At 33.5% G+C, this 16,897-nt stretch overlaps 1 protein-coding gene across 2 annotated transcripts; it reads right to left on the bottom strand.

Annotated features, from left to right (window-relative positions):
- Positions 1–45: 45 nt before the first annotated feature.
- LOC148864369 (U-box domain-containing protein 44-like) lies at positions 46–8,261 on the bottom strand. Of its 2 annotated transcripts, XM_088979659.1 has the most exons (5): positions 7,978–8,261; positions 6,224–7,410; positions 5,643–5,946; positions 1,985–2,472; positions 46–1,491 (listed from the first exon to the last, which is right to left on the bottom strand). In XM_088979659.1, exons 1-5 carry the CDS (start codon positions 7,997–7,999, stop codon positions 493–495), a joined length of 3,000 nt encoding a protein of 999 aa, XP_088835785.1. In that variant the 5' UTR covers positions 8,000–8,261; the 3' UTR covers positions 46–492. The 2 variants fall into 2 exon arrangements, with proteins under 2 accessions (XP_088835785.1, XP_088835784.1); XM_088979658.1 differs by lacking the exon at positions 7,978–8,261 and having other exon boundaries at positions 6,224–7,639.
- Positions 8,262–16,897: the final 8,636 nt, after the last annotated feature.

The raw sequence follows: 16,897 nt of genomic DNA, 5'->3' as shown, positions 1-16,897 counted from the left end.
CAACAAATAAGTCCTAAATTAGACGGAAAGTTGAGACCTTATCACTAAAATAAAAACAGCACGCTGCTGTCTTTAATGAGATTAAAAGATATTCTCTCATAAATCACCCAAAAAAAAGAAAAGAAACTAATTCAACTCCAGTGATCAGAACCTTGATTGCACTCACAAATCCGCCTATACAGCCTCGACCCTTGGCCTTATTATGAATATTTTGGTTATCTGACCTCTTATTGATTTTCTTTACAAGCCAAAAAAATCAATGGCCTTACATAATTAACTAATAAGAGAAGAGCATCCCTATTTTTAGTATAAGAAATGTATCCTTTTCCATGCTTCTTTAGGATGGGAAGTTTGTACCAATCACTTAAAGTAGAAACACCCACCTAATTCGTTGCTGACTCCAAAGGTTAATTCCCATATCACTGCATATGCTTCATTCCTTGAATTCCCTTTTCAACTTAAATTGGCTGAAACTTTTCATTTTCCACACTCCTAAAAATAAGATGATGACTCGTGAAGTACATTCAAGTGTGCAAGAATCCGTGCTGCCAAAGGTTTTGTAGTACTGTTTCCCCTCTGAGTTAAGTCAACTAAAGGCATCTGAGCTGATGCTCCGTACTTTTGTTTGAATTCTATCAACCGGAATATTCTTTCCAAAGCAAGAAGAGCCATTTCCTGCAATTCAGTAGAGGGGGAGCCTAATAACTTAATAATTGGTGGAATGGCATTTGCTTCAGCAAGCACCTTACTACCACTCTGCAGTCTTTCACCATCAATCAGTGTCAATAATGCCTGTAAAGAAGCCTTGGAGGCTCCAAAATCTGATTCTCCAAGTACAGTTACTAGGGGTTGCACAGCTCCAGCCTCGACAAGGCAAAATGATAACTCAACTGTACATATGCCCATGTGCACTGGGCAGCCAACTTCAGGTGGTGGTGAGCAGCACCAGAGCCCCCTATGTCTCTTGATTGGCCCACTCAACCTAACTGAACTCTCTGAGAACTGGGCAAGGGAAGTGGCTGCATGTTGTTTTGTCAAAGCAGTTCCAGAGCTTAGCAGTTGTACTAGCACTGGGATAATGCCAGCTTCAGCTGCTCTCTTCTGCCACTCCAGATTTGTTGAAACGGTGAAGCGGCATGTCGCTCCAACTGCATTCTCTATTAGATCGTTTTTATAGGATCCATTAAATTTTCCATTAGTTAGGAACCTGAAAATTACTGGAAGTGCCTCAGCATCTAGAAGCCACTGGGTGATTTGGATGTTCTTCATTGGAAGGTTGGAGATAATACCCATAGCAGCAGTAATTTCTTCCTCATCATGACAATCTCTGATGATCCTGATCAAGGTCCCAATGCACCTCTGGTCCACATATTCTGACAACGAGCCATCATCTCCATCTTCCGTCAAGCAGAAGAACAGCTTTAAAGCATTTGCTCGTAGAGAAATATCATCAACCTCACAAAATTGAACCAATATTTGAATGGCCGAGCACTGTGAAATCAGAATCATCAAAATAATTAGTTATATATATATATATATATATATATATATATATAATGCTTTTCATTTTCTTGGCCAATCAAAAATGTTTTGATTCAATGGAAATAACATATAAAGTTTCAATAGACCAAAATGTTGCTTTAAAAAAAAAAATTGAACAAAATGTCCATAAACTGAAGCCACAAACCAACCACCAAAAACAAATGGGTATGTAGCTGCTGTTGCATTATAGCAAAGTCCAAAATCTCACTTTTTCAGATCGGTCTAATGCTTTTTCTTCATGGATGTTTGAGTTACAGAGTGGAAATGCATAATTGAATAGCAGTTAAAGATGACCAGAACAAAATGTTTCAGACTAAAAGCAGTTGCACAAGAGAGGAAGTTGTCCAAAATCTCACGTTTTTGTTTTTGTAGAATTGGGTAAGCATAAGGTCGAGGGGGGGGGGAGAGAGAGAGAGAGAGAGGACCAAGTAAGGGTGCATACCTGTCTAAGTTTAGACCTTATGTCTATTGTAGATGGGCATCGGCACATAGCATGAAAGGTCCTCAGTATCTTCTGTTGTATAGTAGGTGCTGTCAAGTTGACCAAGGAGAAGAGTTTGAAAATGTCTTCATCATATTCAAGTAGTGTCACTTCTGTTTGTTTGGCTTCTTGTTTCGCTGTTGATATCGCAAGGTTCATGATGGTTGATGCTACTTGTTCTCGCAAAATCATGGATGCATTATGACGGTAGAGTAGGTCAAGTAGTGGACCCACTGCACCTTCTTGAATCATCTGCAAGGCATTCCTTGGTAAAGTGGAAAGATTCTGAATAGCTTTAACAGAAACTCTCTTCATCTCCTCGTTGCCATTTTTGACCAAGTGAAGAAGTGGCTTCAGTACTCCATTCTCAAACAAAGTCAATTTATTGTGGTCACTCAACTCCATTTCTGCCAGAGTGGTCAACATGATCATCTTGACATCTTCTGGCCCTGCACCAACATGTCCATGACTGCTGATTTAAATTTCATACAAGTTTAGGGAATCAGAAAGCTTTACTGTTCATGCATTGACATGGCATAAACAAAAGATCATATAGGAAGAAATGAATAAATTCAATATGGATATAATATTGTAGATGAAACAAAAAAAAAAAAACTGTCCAAAGATTCATGTGCTTGATGCTAATAACAAGTTTTTATGGTAAGATACTACAATTGAATTAGTTAAAGAATAGGTATTGGACAAAAAACAAATACAGCTAAACTCTTCTGCTAAGTGATAAAAGGTTTCTTGGTACTTCTGCAGTTCTGCCAAGTATCCTGTAGTAATTAAAAACAAAAAGCAAGGCAATGCCCCTAACATCTATTTAAACAATAAAATTGCAGCAGAGACAGGAATGCATGATATTATTATGTTGAAGTATAATTTGCCTCCAATTCCAAGATTATAATTTTCCCAACATAGCATATTAGCATGTCCATGATGCTCCCTGGAGCTACCATCTATTTGTGCCTACTAGACCCAGAAAAAAAGTATGAAAAATTCCTGTTGATATCTGCATTAGGCACCTGCTTCATTAATTCGTAGTACCATCAATTATGGCCTTCCTTCTCAATAGGTTCTAGAGGAATAGATATTTGGTTACAATTGGCTTGGCTAGAAAAGCTAGGTGTAGGTACCTCCTTGTGGATTTTGTCTTTAGATCTAAGAGATTTTGCCTTTTTTTTCCTTTTTTCAATGTACCCCTTTTGTGCATCTTCACAGATATCATCATCATATCTGTGAAGATACACAAAAGGGTTACAGTGAAAAAAAAATCCGCCAGTGTGAACTTGTCTTACACAGCTGGTCACAAGCCTGGATAAAGGAGAGTGCATCAGGTTGGCAGCTGCCACTAAAACTTTTTCCAAACTCTCATAATATGGATCCTACATCTTCACAGATATCTACTAATAAATTCATTTCAATTACTTGTCAACAAAAAAGATTTCAATGTAGGAGAAGGTGTATCGCAGACACTGCATCATCAAGAGACATGAATAACACCACTAGAAATAATAAAGGCCTTTTTTTTGTGCATCTGTATGTATGAGGATGGGGGAAAACATCATAAATATTTATTGCTCCATTTTTTTAAGAACAATGGATGCATTTGGTTGCACATAGAACAAAGGAAAATGAACAATTTCTAGGAAAAATTATATTCAATAGGAAACCAAATAATTTTCCTATTTTTCCTGGTGTTTGGTTTCAATATGGAAAATAAGTGTGAATGGGTGAGAAATATATGGGTGCTATTGCATTTCAATTAAGAGAACCAACCCTCTATTTGAAAGATGACTCAAGGAAAGCTAAAAGTAATGCTACATATACTACCTAATTTTTTCTTTGGCCATTTTACATGCAATCAAACACCATAAAATGGTAATTTTTAGAAAACCAATCATTTTCCTCCATTTTACATGCAGCCAAACATAGCCAAAATGTCTACAATGCTAAAGTTCGGATGGATGAGTGGAAAAAAAAAGAACTAGGTAAGTAGATAAGACAAGGGAAAGTACACTAAGATGGTTCTGTCATGTGTATATAAAACCATCTATGGCACAAGAAGAGATGCTGTTGCAAGTTGAAAAAATCTAGAAGAGGTAGGAGCAGACAAAAATGACGTTGGGCAAAGTAGTGAGAAATAATTTGGCACCCCATAAATTTAACAATAGATATGGCAACGAATGGACAGAGGAATGGTTGAAGATAATTAATGTAGCCAACCTCATATAGTTGGAACCAGGTTGTGATAGCCTCCCACCCACCCACACACACTATCCTAACATCATGTTGATTTGAATTAATTCTTTATTGAATGGTTTGGTTGATAGTGCTTCATTATTAATGAAGATACATGGCTCTCAGACTTCAACCCACATTTTCATGCTCATCATCCCAAGAAGTCAACATGGCACTAAGCAATGGAGGTATTGTAGGAAGAAATGATGATATAAGAGAATTTGAATGTTAACAAGTAAAGTTCAAAGATTAATTGGCTTATTATTCATATTTAGGAAATACAGGAATATTTGATATAGATAATGTCAACAGATCAGGTTCGGTATGGTCCACCTCAACCCACCTGACCAAAAATTACTCTGAACTCACTAAAGGAAATGGGATGCCAAACCCATCCTGACCCGTCCCACAAATAGTGTACCCATATTGAACCAAGGCTATATTTACAAATATTTCAATGTTACTATGTCAATGGGTCGGGCTTGGCATGGGCTGACATCAACCTGAACCCAACCTAAAACCTGATTAAAGCCAACTCAACCTAACCCGATAGGGTCAGGACAATGCAGTTTTACCATTCAATCTGATCCACTGACATCCCTAAGCATATTGAAAAAAAAATAAAAAGTAAGAAGTAACCACTACCGTTATCATAAGAGCCCTATCTTGATTGTTGGAGATTAGCTAGACAAACCTTGTTCTTCAGTTATTTCTGTTGGGGACCACATCATTAGAGTTCCCCTCTCTTATTTAATCCACACTATCTTCACTTTACCTTTATCTTACAGCCTACAAGCCGACTCAGAAGTTCTAATGGTTCCATCATTGGTCTCTGTTGTATGTCATCAAATCATCTCAATTGATCATTAATTCACTATCAGTAACAATTATGTGTTTCCTGAAAATTTCCTGTCTTTTAAAGATTGCTCAGCAGCATCCATCAATGTTGTTGATTTATTCTTTTTCTTAACCATCATCAAAGGATTTATTCAAAAATCAAAATATAACTAGATAAAGAGGATGGATAACTTTTACTCCACTTCACCATTAAAGGAAAGGAAAAAGAACAATAAAAAAAAAAAAAAAAAAAAAAAGAGAAGGGAAATAATGTCCTCTTCCAACTGCACCAAATGTTTCAGGATGTATTATAGCCACTATAGCATGTCAGAGTACTATGAAAAAAAGTTACCCAATGCTAATCCCAGCTATCAAGGGTTTTAGGAGGGGTTGACCGGATACAGACCCAACCTTTGGCATTTTAGAACAAAGTGGAAGCTCTCTCTCACACTTGTCAACCTAAGCAGTGGCCTCTTTAATAGAGTACTATAATCTTCTATTTAAATTCTGAAAGGAACAGCATGATAAATAAGAGTACCTGAAGAAAGGCGCTCCAACAAAGGCCTGAAATAATTTGCCTTGGCCATTTGTACAACATTTTCATCAAGGAATGAAAGATTCTCCAAGAGTTCCTTTGCATCTTTGGCAGCTTGAGTGTCATCACTCGTTGACATAGTCACCAGGAGGAGTATACATCCCTGTACTTTCCCAATGTAGTTACGTACCATATTACTTTTTGAAAGTTCCAAAAGCAATGCCACAGCAAGCTTACTTTCACTAATACGACGAGCAAGGGATCGCACAATAGCTTCAATTGCATTTTCCACTTCAGCAATTCTTTCCTGCAAAACACATATTTAGTTGACAAAAACACGTAAAGATAAGGAAAATCAATTGTTCCTTCAATTCATGATAACTTAACGACGTTGAAACTTCCAGTTAGAATGACCATAGTTAACAAATCTGTATATAATATGTGTACTGATTGGTTTTTTTCAGAGAAAATGTGTCCAAATTGTGTACTATACGAGGATGCAAAAAGAAGGGCCATTTCTTCTCTTCTTCCTTGATAATGAAAAAAGAGACAATCTAGTCTAGTCAAGGATGAAGTATAAGTACCTTAGTGTCATCACTATCCTTTGCCAGTATGCAAAGGATGTCTAAAACATGGTTCCTTATCTCACGATTTTTTGTGGATAACAATCCAATAAGAATTGGTATGTAGTTCTCCAGTGTCACCCATTCTCGGTGCAAGTCTCTCTCCATGCAAAGATCCTGCAGTTGTTCCAAGGAATGAAGAATTTCATGTTCATCATCTGAATGGAGTTTGGGTTTCATGGAAGCAATTGTAATCATGATGTTTCTATCCCTCCATTCTTCAATTGATTGCCGTAGAGTTTTGTTGGGCCGTAAAATTGCTGTGTCTAAGGGGATCATGGTTAGGGGGCAAATGGTGTTCCCATCTGCAAACCACTTCTGAATTGCATCTCTCTCGAATGTCTGTCCAGAGGAGGTCTCAACAGGGTCCACCATAACATCTCGAGTGATTGGGCAATAAAATGACTGGAGAGGTTCCAATGGCTGATTACCTAAAGACTTCCTCTTGGTGAAGTATTTCATCTCTTTTTCCCTAGGGGATGAAGTGGCATCAGCTCTTTCAAGCAATGCAACGATCTGATCCATTTGTATAGCCTCGGCCTGGTCTTTCCTCACCTGCGTGTCTTCTATTTCCCTTTTGAAATCTTCAAATTCCTTCTTCAGTGCTGAGCGTTCAGTTGATATCCCAACAGCTTCAGCAATGAGAACCATCAAATTGTTTGCGTAAGTACGATCAACATTTTTCTCTAATATACCCAATTCAATTTTCTCCAATATCTCTTCCTCTGCTACAGCTGCCTTAAACTCTGCCCTCTGCATGTTGTCACATAGGTTGCTGATATCCTCATTTATACTAGATGAGAGATCTAGTGATGCCAAAGGGATAAGGCTCAGAGCCCGGCTGATCTCTCTCGTAGTTTTCTCTAAACGCTTCACTACTCTCCGGCAATTGAGCAAGAGATAGACTTTGTTTCTCTTTCTGCACTCCAGAACTAGCTGCTTCGCAGCTTTGACCTCCCGATCGAAATTTTCAATGGCATTATTTAGGCTCTCAGAGTTACTGATGTTCTTCTTGGTCAATTCTTTTAGGATAGGAACAACCTTTTCCAAGAAACTCGACAGCTTTGCAAAACCTTCCTTCTCAACAAGCACATCCTTAGCAGACTCTGCAGTCTCGGCTATCGTCTCTATTATCCGATCAAGTAATTCTGAAGCCGGAACAAGTGAAACATTAATCATGGTATTTGTTGCCATCTCTTTTAGCAGGAAAAATAAGCTAGTAACCAGCATTCATTTCTTTTTATTAATGGCATCCAAAATTGAGACTAAACAAAAGCCTTCAGACCCTAATATCATAATGCCCACGTGAAACTCGACAATCCATCACGGAGAAGATTCTACCAGAGAGAGAGGCTCTCAACTATCTACCAGACTACCATCACAAGACTGATGTGAAGTTTAAAATACCACAGAGACGGATGACACCTAGCGAGAATCCTATCTTACAGTTGACAATTCAAGGAGAATCACTACAATAGCTCGGCGGAAGAATCAACAAAAAATTAAAGCCTAACAAGCAAAAAAGAAGACTCTAAATTGACGGAATAAGCAATTGACCCTTTTTGTGGCAAGAAAATTAAGCAATTCAGGTGAGAGAAGTATTCGAGATTCACTTCGAAACTCGACCAAGATTGCAATTAATCGGGATATAGGAGTGATTTTTGCTACTTCGAGCTCAGAAAAAATAAATAAATAAAGAAGCACAAGAAACTAACCTGCTAATGCAAAAATATCCATGAAAAATTGCAAAGTAAGAAAAAATCTCGATGAACCTTCAGTCAGAATTTTGTTAGAAAATAACAAAAACAACAGTAAATTTGGACCAGAAGAGCTGCTACTCGAAGCGATGACTTTGGTGGAACGAATAACACGCCATCCAGACCAATCCGGAGAGAGAGAGTGAGAACAAAAGGAAGCATTGAGTATTTTATTTTTGTAGGCTGTTTTTTTCCACCAGACTTTGGATGCGAAGGGCAAACAAGCAAAGAGCAGTTGCACACGTTATTCGCGCAAAAGCCTTTTACCGTGAATTATGGGTGAAAAAGGGAGATTCATAGTATAACCGAGCATCATTATCATCGAACTCTGACTGATAACACTCGAACCCGTCCCCATTTATTATTGTCAGCGACACCGGTCACCGGGTCCCAATTTCAGCAACACCAGACGGTTCAGACACATGATTTTGCTTGTGCTAATATGGTAACATTGCTCCCCCCCATAGCGGACGTTCGTTAGCGTTGAAAGATTTTTGTTGGGCTTGTCCCTTTGACCTCTTTGTACAAGGTCAATGAAGAGTGAAAATACAAATACAAATATGTACACCGTACACTGCAGGTATATATATATATATATAAGTATAAATACATATAAAACATTTCAAAATACAAGATTTCATATTTGTATTTGTATTTCTAAGTCTCAATTTGAGAAGAGTACAAATATAAAATATCTACAATGCAAAACTTTGTATACTATATTTTTGCATTGGATTTATATTTTGTCCCAAACTAAGCGTAAATATTTTCTTCTTTATTAACTTTTCAAATGTGTATTTGTGCCCTACCTCCTAAGGGCCCATTTGGGAGGGCTGAGCTAAAAATTCAGCTATGTTGGTTTAATTACTTTCAACTTTGAAACAAGGTTTAAAGTATTGATATGTTACTTTCATACATGGCATATCATATTTGTATATGTGAAATACACTACAATTATGTTGTGTGTATCGATACAATACGACTTTATATCAGGTCATATCGCACTGTATCAATGGATATAATCCAATACACATTGATATGGAAGTGTATCAATGCCTAGTTTGACAAATTTGTGTATTGACCATTATTAGATATTTTTGAACTTTAATAAAAAATAAAAATCATAATTATAAAAACTTAAATAAATAATGTAAGATTTCATTTTCCCAAAAAATAAAAACTTTAAGTTATAAAAATAATATATTAAAGTTGTGTATTGTTGATTGTATTTTTTCTCTTCATATAACCTATTAAAGTCTACATTCTCATGTATTTATACCTTAATTACAGATAATTAAACTTTAGATTTACTATTATTAATGTACTTACGTGGCGTGTATAAATTTCCTAAGGTATTCAAGCATTTTGACATCTTTCATCCATACATTTCCATAATACATTCGTATCTAAATTGTCCAATATCAATACTTTGATCATTGATTTGAAGCACTCTAGATAAACTATTCAAAGAGACTAGAACAAACTTGTGAGGAGCCCTTTAAGTACTGAGTTGGGTCTCTGGATTTTTCATCAAACGTATCTTATAGGCTGTCCATAGAGGCCCAGCTCGGAAAAACACAAGCCACTGCACTTGAGCCCTCAAAACAAACACAAACTAATAAAAGGTAAAAATTGCTTCCATCTACCATAATACATTATAATTTTTTGAAGCCTATTAATTATTCCTCATATTAATTAATGACATCAAATTCAAATGGCATGAATGGCTGGGCTTGAGAGACAAAACTGTGCTCACAACGTTTTATAACCATGCATTGAAAACATCTCCTTATAAATGAAAAATGAAAAAGGTTATAATGTGAAAACAAATTTTGTAAAGACTAAATCCGGACTCTTTTAGGAGCCCCTGGACACCATATCAATCTGCTTATATTAATGCTCTCTAGCCCACACGGATGATACGGACAATTAATTTGAGTCTGGTGGTATAGTATCCATGCTTTTCGACTCGCCTCCTGTACCTGATTTCAGTATATTCCGGTTATTATTTGTATAATATATTTATTTTCTGCGATTGTATAATATCAATACAATAAAACAACACTATAATTTAGGCCCTGTTCAATGGGATTGTGATTCCCTTAATTAATTTACCCATTTTATTTCATAAACATGTAGAATCCATTGTAAAATTGATTTTTTACATATTTTCGGACTTGGGTAAGTTTTTTAGGTAGTGGGTATTTGAAATATATATATATAGAAATGGTAAAAAAGTCCCAAAAGATACATTTATCCGAATAAATTAAACAAAAAATAATATAGATAAGTAACTAACTCAGTTTTTAGAATAAATAATTTGACCACTCTCGGTCAAAACTGTCAAAGTAGACTCTTTTTATTTTATTTTATTTTTTTGACTGCAAACTGTCAAAGTAAACTCTACGGCAAAAGATTGATTAAAATATGCTTGGGTGCTTCCAAAGAATAAGATGTCTGGTTCGGAGCATTCTCCTACCCAAATCCTATTGTAGGTAAAAATAGAACCTCTAAGGCTCTAAGTGAATAAAAGGAATTACTCAAAAGAATAAGGTATATAAAACAACTTCGAAAAATTACATTGCATCACACCGTGAAATTTTGAATTCTACTATAATTTTATACAATTCAAAATGATAAATATATTCACCCTAAAACACTAATACCTGCCCGTATATTAATATCAATTTCGAGCTGACACCTACCCCAACTGTATGATAAAATTAAAAATTCTTAAGATGTATTGAATAGTCATTCTCCCAAAAAACTTGTTATCTTAATAGAAACAAAAATAAATTAAAATGGCATGGGTTCCTTTCACAGCTTGTAAAGTTTGTCATGCACATGAAGAGAATTGAAAAAGGACAGCTTCTGTCTTTCCCTGCTGATTGAACAGCTGTTTAAAGTAATTATATTTATATAGTTGAATTAGAAGTTTGAAGGATATATTGACAAAAAAAAATATGTCTAGTTTGAGGGTGTTATTGATACTTGATAGAATAATATTTGTGGGAAGTGATAAAAGGTGACAAGTTGAATTATATATGAAAGAGAAATGATAATGTTGGTATAAAATAAAATGTTTTCACAACCTAAAAATGCAAAAGCTCAGACCAAATCAGCACCCCACAATGGCCCACAGTACATCCTTATCATGTATTGGGAACATCTCCCGATGGTAATCCTAGAAATGATGATGTTATCATTGGAAGATGTTCTCAATACAGGGAGGAGATGTGCTGTGGAACATTTTGGGGGGCTGATTTGAACTTGCAAAAGCTAAGCTACTTTTTTGATAATTAACAATTGGCAAAAGTTAGGTTACCTAGGTTTCCAAAAAAAAAAAAGAACCCTTTCATGTTGATGTACTTTAATAATAAAGAATACATAATTAACTGTAACAGGAATAACATGAGTGCCCCATATTTGGTAGAATGATTTTAGTAAAGGCAGTATATTTCACTTCTTCTTCATAAAACTATACAATTGGAGGTAGTCCATCCACCACAGCCACCCACCCCCCAAACCTAGTAGCAATTAGCAACAGCATTTCAGATTTGATCTCAAATATTTTATGCTATAGCTAGCTAGCCAGAAATCTTACCAATTGAGCTATTATCAATTGATAAAAAATTCACTTTTTTTTTACGTGAGTATAGAGATATATGTATTGTGATTGAGACCTGAGAGTATGGTGTTACCTCATTCCTATATATTACTATAAGAATATCTACGAGTTATTGCAGAACTAGCACAATAGAGTTTTACATTATAATCAACACAAACCCAAATCCAATAACAAAAGCCTAAGACACTCTGAATAAACAGAAAAAAAAAAAAAAAAAACTCCATTACATTACTTTCATTCAAGAAAAAAAAAAGAAGAAACGAAAAAAAAAATGAAAAGACTTAAATACTTGCTTATTTTTCTCTTAAAATAGTCTTCAAGTTATGATTTTGAAAACCGGACCAGATTGGATGATCAGACCAATTGATTTGACAATCAATCAAATAATCTATTTTGTTTTACTCCAAAACCACTCCTAAGCCAACAATCATTAATTTGATCAATTTTATTGTAATTATTTTTATTTAATAAATCAAAATAGATCATTCATTCAAATCCAACGATCAGACAATTCGACCCAAAAACTAATCCCCAATACGATTCCGTATCTAATCCTATTTTTAAAACCTTGCTCCGTTGCTCCAAGTCCTCCATTTTGAAGGACCTTTATGAGCATCTGCGCCTTGAGATGTGGGTTCCACCACTATCACTATCATATCATGTGTCTCGCCACTTTCCTTCTCATGTAATCTCATCTCATGTAATGGGTCGGGTGGAACAAATTAATCAATTGTTGATATTAGCAGATCCGGACTCGGTCCAAACTCCTAGACACTGATAGTCTGCACACACCGCGTTATCTCCCTATGTCGGAGCGAAATTAATGGAGTAGAAGAAAATTCAAACTTATGCTTACCCTTAACACAGTCTTCTTTACACAGTTCAGTCAATACGCCAAATTTCTCAACCTGGACCACGACCGATTCATATTTTACCAAACGCGACTTCGACATCTAGCACTGCCACGAGCCCACGACTCGGTCATTGACATCTTTTGCAAAGACGTCGATGGAGTCAATGTGCACCAATATATCGATATCTTAGCCTTAGATCAGCCGAAAGCAAAAAAAGCGTGTAAATATCCCGAAAATAGGATATTTAGTAGTATGGGTATATTTCGTACATGTTAAATTTCCTAGTGTGTTATATATGAGAAATGTTTTTTATTTTAATTATTTAAATTTTAGATATATCATAATTAAGATAGAAATTAAAAACAGCAAAAGTAATAATATAATTAAAAATAAACTTAAATGCTTTAGCAAATAACAATTATTATTATTATTATTATTATTAAATTTTGTATTGCATTTTTATCATAAATATAAATAACTTTTATTTTAACAATTATTTTTATTTAATATGATAAATATATAACATCAGAATGTTCTCAAATGTTTTTGATAAAATTCTATAGATTTTTATTTTTAGTGTTCTATCTTTTCTTAATATTTATTATTCAATTATGACATCATGGATTTCTTTGAAAAGTTTGACCATTGACCCACCATCTAAATAAGAAAATAGCTTTGCTTTTAGATTAGTTTTAAATTAGGAAAAATTATAGTTGGAGTTGGCTATACATTTAAAATTAGTCTACGAGTTGGTCCATAAACCAACAAAACTTTGACAATAGGCTCTACATTTCAAATTATAAAAACCATTGCCAAGTCATCAGAGGCTTATGTGGATGTTGCCAACATGGGACTCTTAATCCATGTTGAACACAACAAAAGCTTATCCCTCACACTCTCTCACTCTCATAGTCATCTTTATCTACTCAACGATTGTGTAATTTGAAAATAAACAAAAAAAAGTTTTTGGTTTTGTATTTACGTTCTCTATATCAAATTCTCTCATTCTCCCTCTCTCTCTCTATCGTTCTCCCTCAACCTCTCTCATTCTCATTCTCATTCTCGATCGATCTCTCCTTCTCCCTTAATTTTATTGTTCTCCTTCAGTTCCTCTCATGCTCCATCTTTCATTCTTTTTTTTATTTTCTTACACACTTGTATGGTATTAATCAAATCGTATAAAAGAACATAAAACCAAATTGGTATTGTTAAAAAATCATTACACTAATTTGATAAAAATTCACAAGAAAATCTTGGCTATGAAATTTACACCAACCAGAGGACAAAAGAGATTGGAGAAAGAGATATTAGTCAAGAGGGGGAGTGAGGGAGAAGAATGAGAGAAATTGAGAAAGAACAATAGAGAGAGAAAGAGAATGAGAGGTTTTGATTTGGCTACAGACTGAAGCTGAGAGAGCAGGAGGTCAAGAGGTGATTGTGAAAGTGAGAGAGAGGAAGTGAGTTCAAGAGATACATGGAGTGTGAGAGAAAAATGAAAACCTAGTTTCAGCATAGACTTTTTATTGTATCCAACATGGATTAAATTATATATTTATGGTAATTTTTTTTCTTTAAATTATATATTTCATTTACATTATATAAAATATTTTTTACTTACCACACTTAATTTTTGTTTGTCTATGGTGTCATTTGACTCAAACCACTAACTCACCATCTAAAAAAATAGTTTGATTTCTAGGTTGACACTAAATTTTGTATTACATTTTTATCGTTGATAAAATTATTACTTATGTATAAAACTTATTTTTGTTCAATATAATGAATGCATAATATCAGAGATGTACCCAATATTTGATTTTTTTATAAACATATAGCATTAGATATGTGCCCAAAATTTTCTCTATTTTTTTATTTTTGTGATTCTTTGTATTTTTTTATTAAAAATTTTATTATTTGATTATGACATCATTTCATTTCTAAGTAGGTTTTAAATTTGGCATTCCATTTTTATCATTAATAAAAATATTTCTTACATTTAATAATTATTTATTTTAATTTTTTATTATTTAACTATGACATTATTTACTAGCCCATTTGATCCTAAGTGGTTGAATTGCATGCCCACCATCGGGAGGGAAGAAAATGGTTTTGTTTTTAAATTAATTTTCAAAATATTTATTTTATACTATTAAAACTAGTATTGTGGATTTAATTATAAGAATTTAATGATGATAAAAATATATCTTAAATATAGGATTAAATAAGAGAGAATAGGAAAATAATTTTGTTTCCAATTGGTTTTAAATTTTACATTAAATTCCAACATTAATAAAAACACATCTTATTTATCATACTTATTATTGTTTAATATGTATGTTAAAAATGTTTCCAATTTTTTTTAATTTCTATTCTTTTGATTTTATTATTTAATTGTGACAACATGGATAACCCATTTGACCTAAAATGATTTAATTTCTTACCGCCACCTAGATGAAAACACTTTTGGTAGGTAAATTTTAAAAGTATAAGCTTTTATGTTATTAGAATTATTAATTTATTAAGCATAAATTTAATTAATAGAACTTAATGATGAAAATAAACAAAAATGACTTAGATTTTGCAATTTGCATCCAATTAATATATATAGATATATAATTTTTAGATACATTATTACTATCATTATCATCATCTACAATTGCCACATGCACGCTTACTAGTTTATAGAAAGATATTTAAGATATACAATATGAAATCAGGTATCTAAAAGAAGCATTAAAGATCTGAATTCATTGGTTTATTATTATTATTATTATTATTATTATTATTATTATTATTATTATTATTAGGGCTACATGTAGGGCTAATAATAATAATAGCCTTATGTAGTTTCATAGGGCAACATAATGAGAGTAGTGTGTCCCCCAACCCCAAACTCTTGTGATAATAGGATTTAATCCCAAATCTTTTCTAGGTTTCATTTTCACTTCTAACTTCCATTAACCAAACATATTCACCCCCTTAGCCCACCACTACCATTACTAGTTCACCACCATGGACCTGTTTGAGAGGGCTGAAATGTTCAACTAAATTAGTATAGCTGCTTTGAAGCACTCAATATAAGCTATGTAAAGAAGTTGGTGCAGATCTATAATAAGTATATATTTAAAGCATTAGGAAGGAGTATGGCAGAATTTGGTGGTTGACACATGATATGTTGTTGGTTTGACAAGTATATTCTTAATTAACGGCGTGTGTTTCTCTATCCAGTTTCTCTTTTACACACACACACACTCTCTCTCTCTCCCACCTTTCTTTACTCTACGGTACTAAAAAATTACAAAAATAACACATATAGGACAAACATCCCTATATAATTGACTCTATAATAATTGAAAATTACAAAAGTGCTACATATAAAACAAATGCACCCTCTTTACCTCGCCAAGTAATTGATATTCAAAAATTACAGGAGTGTTGTTACATATAAGACAAACCTCTTTAAGTAAATGATTATATGTCATTCGAAAATTACAGGAGTTCCACATATAATTATTTACAATTATGTCATCCTATAAATAAAATGCCACTCATATTCTTGTTTGCTTGATTTTCTCTTTCTCCTCCTATTCTTTATCTCAACTTTTATTTATTCATTTTTTATTATTATCTAAACATTTATTTATCTAATAAAATTAAATAATTTATTTATTTTAATAAAATAAATCAGTAAAATAAAGGAGATTAGACATTGAGAGGGAGATTTTAATAAATATTTATTTATTTTACTAAATTATTTGTTTATTTAGAAATAATTTACTAACAAATTATTCTCTCCCCTTGAGCCCAATATTTATGGCTATCAACAGGTTGGGTCGAGTTTGAGATAGCCCATAGAAGTCTCATCCCAATATATATATTTTTTATTTATTTTATTTAATAAATTATTATATTAATTTATTTAAGAAAAACTAGGGCTGGACAAATGGGTTGGGTCTATCCTAATGGAGCTAAATTGAATTAACATAATTATAACGGTTTTGGTTCCATGAATTTGTCTCGATTAATTATTGGATCAATTATAGTTCTTACCTGACCAGAACTAAATTCAAGCCTGAAACCGAATATTTTATGAAATATGTAATTATTTATCTTTCTTGTAATTTTTATCATGTTTCATGTTTAAAATAGTATATTTGATAAATAATAAATAAGACAATATTAGTTACAAATGTTTAACTTATTAAAATAAGAATAATTTAGTATTATTTTAACTATTGCTTTCAATATAATCAGGTATATGATTTTATCCCAATTAGATAATTGGTTCAAGTCTTCAAGATTGGTTCTACCTAGTCCTAACTTGTTGACAACCCTAAACCAAATTAGGGCCCACTATAGTTATTTATTATTCATAATAATATAGTTATAGTTATTT

This window comes from Nelumbo lutea, chromosome 3, assembly GCF_056320005.1.
Source record: "Nelumbo lutea isolate HS-2025 chromosome 3, American lotus-T2T, whole genome shotgun sequence".
NCBI classification, from domain to species: domain Eukaryota; kingdom Viridiplantae; phylum Streptophyta; class Magnoliopsida; order Proteales; family Nelumbonaceae; genus Nelumbo; species Nelumbo lutea.
This window is presented reverse-complemented; position numbering and strand designations above follow the sequence as displayed.

Coding starts and splice junctions, on each gene's coding strand:
- LOC148864369 (XM_088979658.1), bottom strand. CDS start 7,492: ATGCTGGTTACTAGCTTATTTTTCCTGCTAAAAGAGATGGCAACAAAT. Junction 5,947..6,223: donor AGGATAGTGATGACACTAAG/GTACTTATACTT, acceptor TGTGTTTTGCAG/GAAAGAATTGCTGAAGTGGA. Junction 1,492..1,984: donor TAAGGTCTAAACTTAGACAG/GTATGCACCCTT, acceptor CTGATTTCACAG/TGCTCGGCCATTCAAATATT.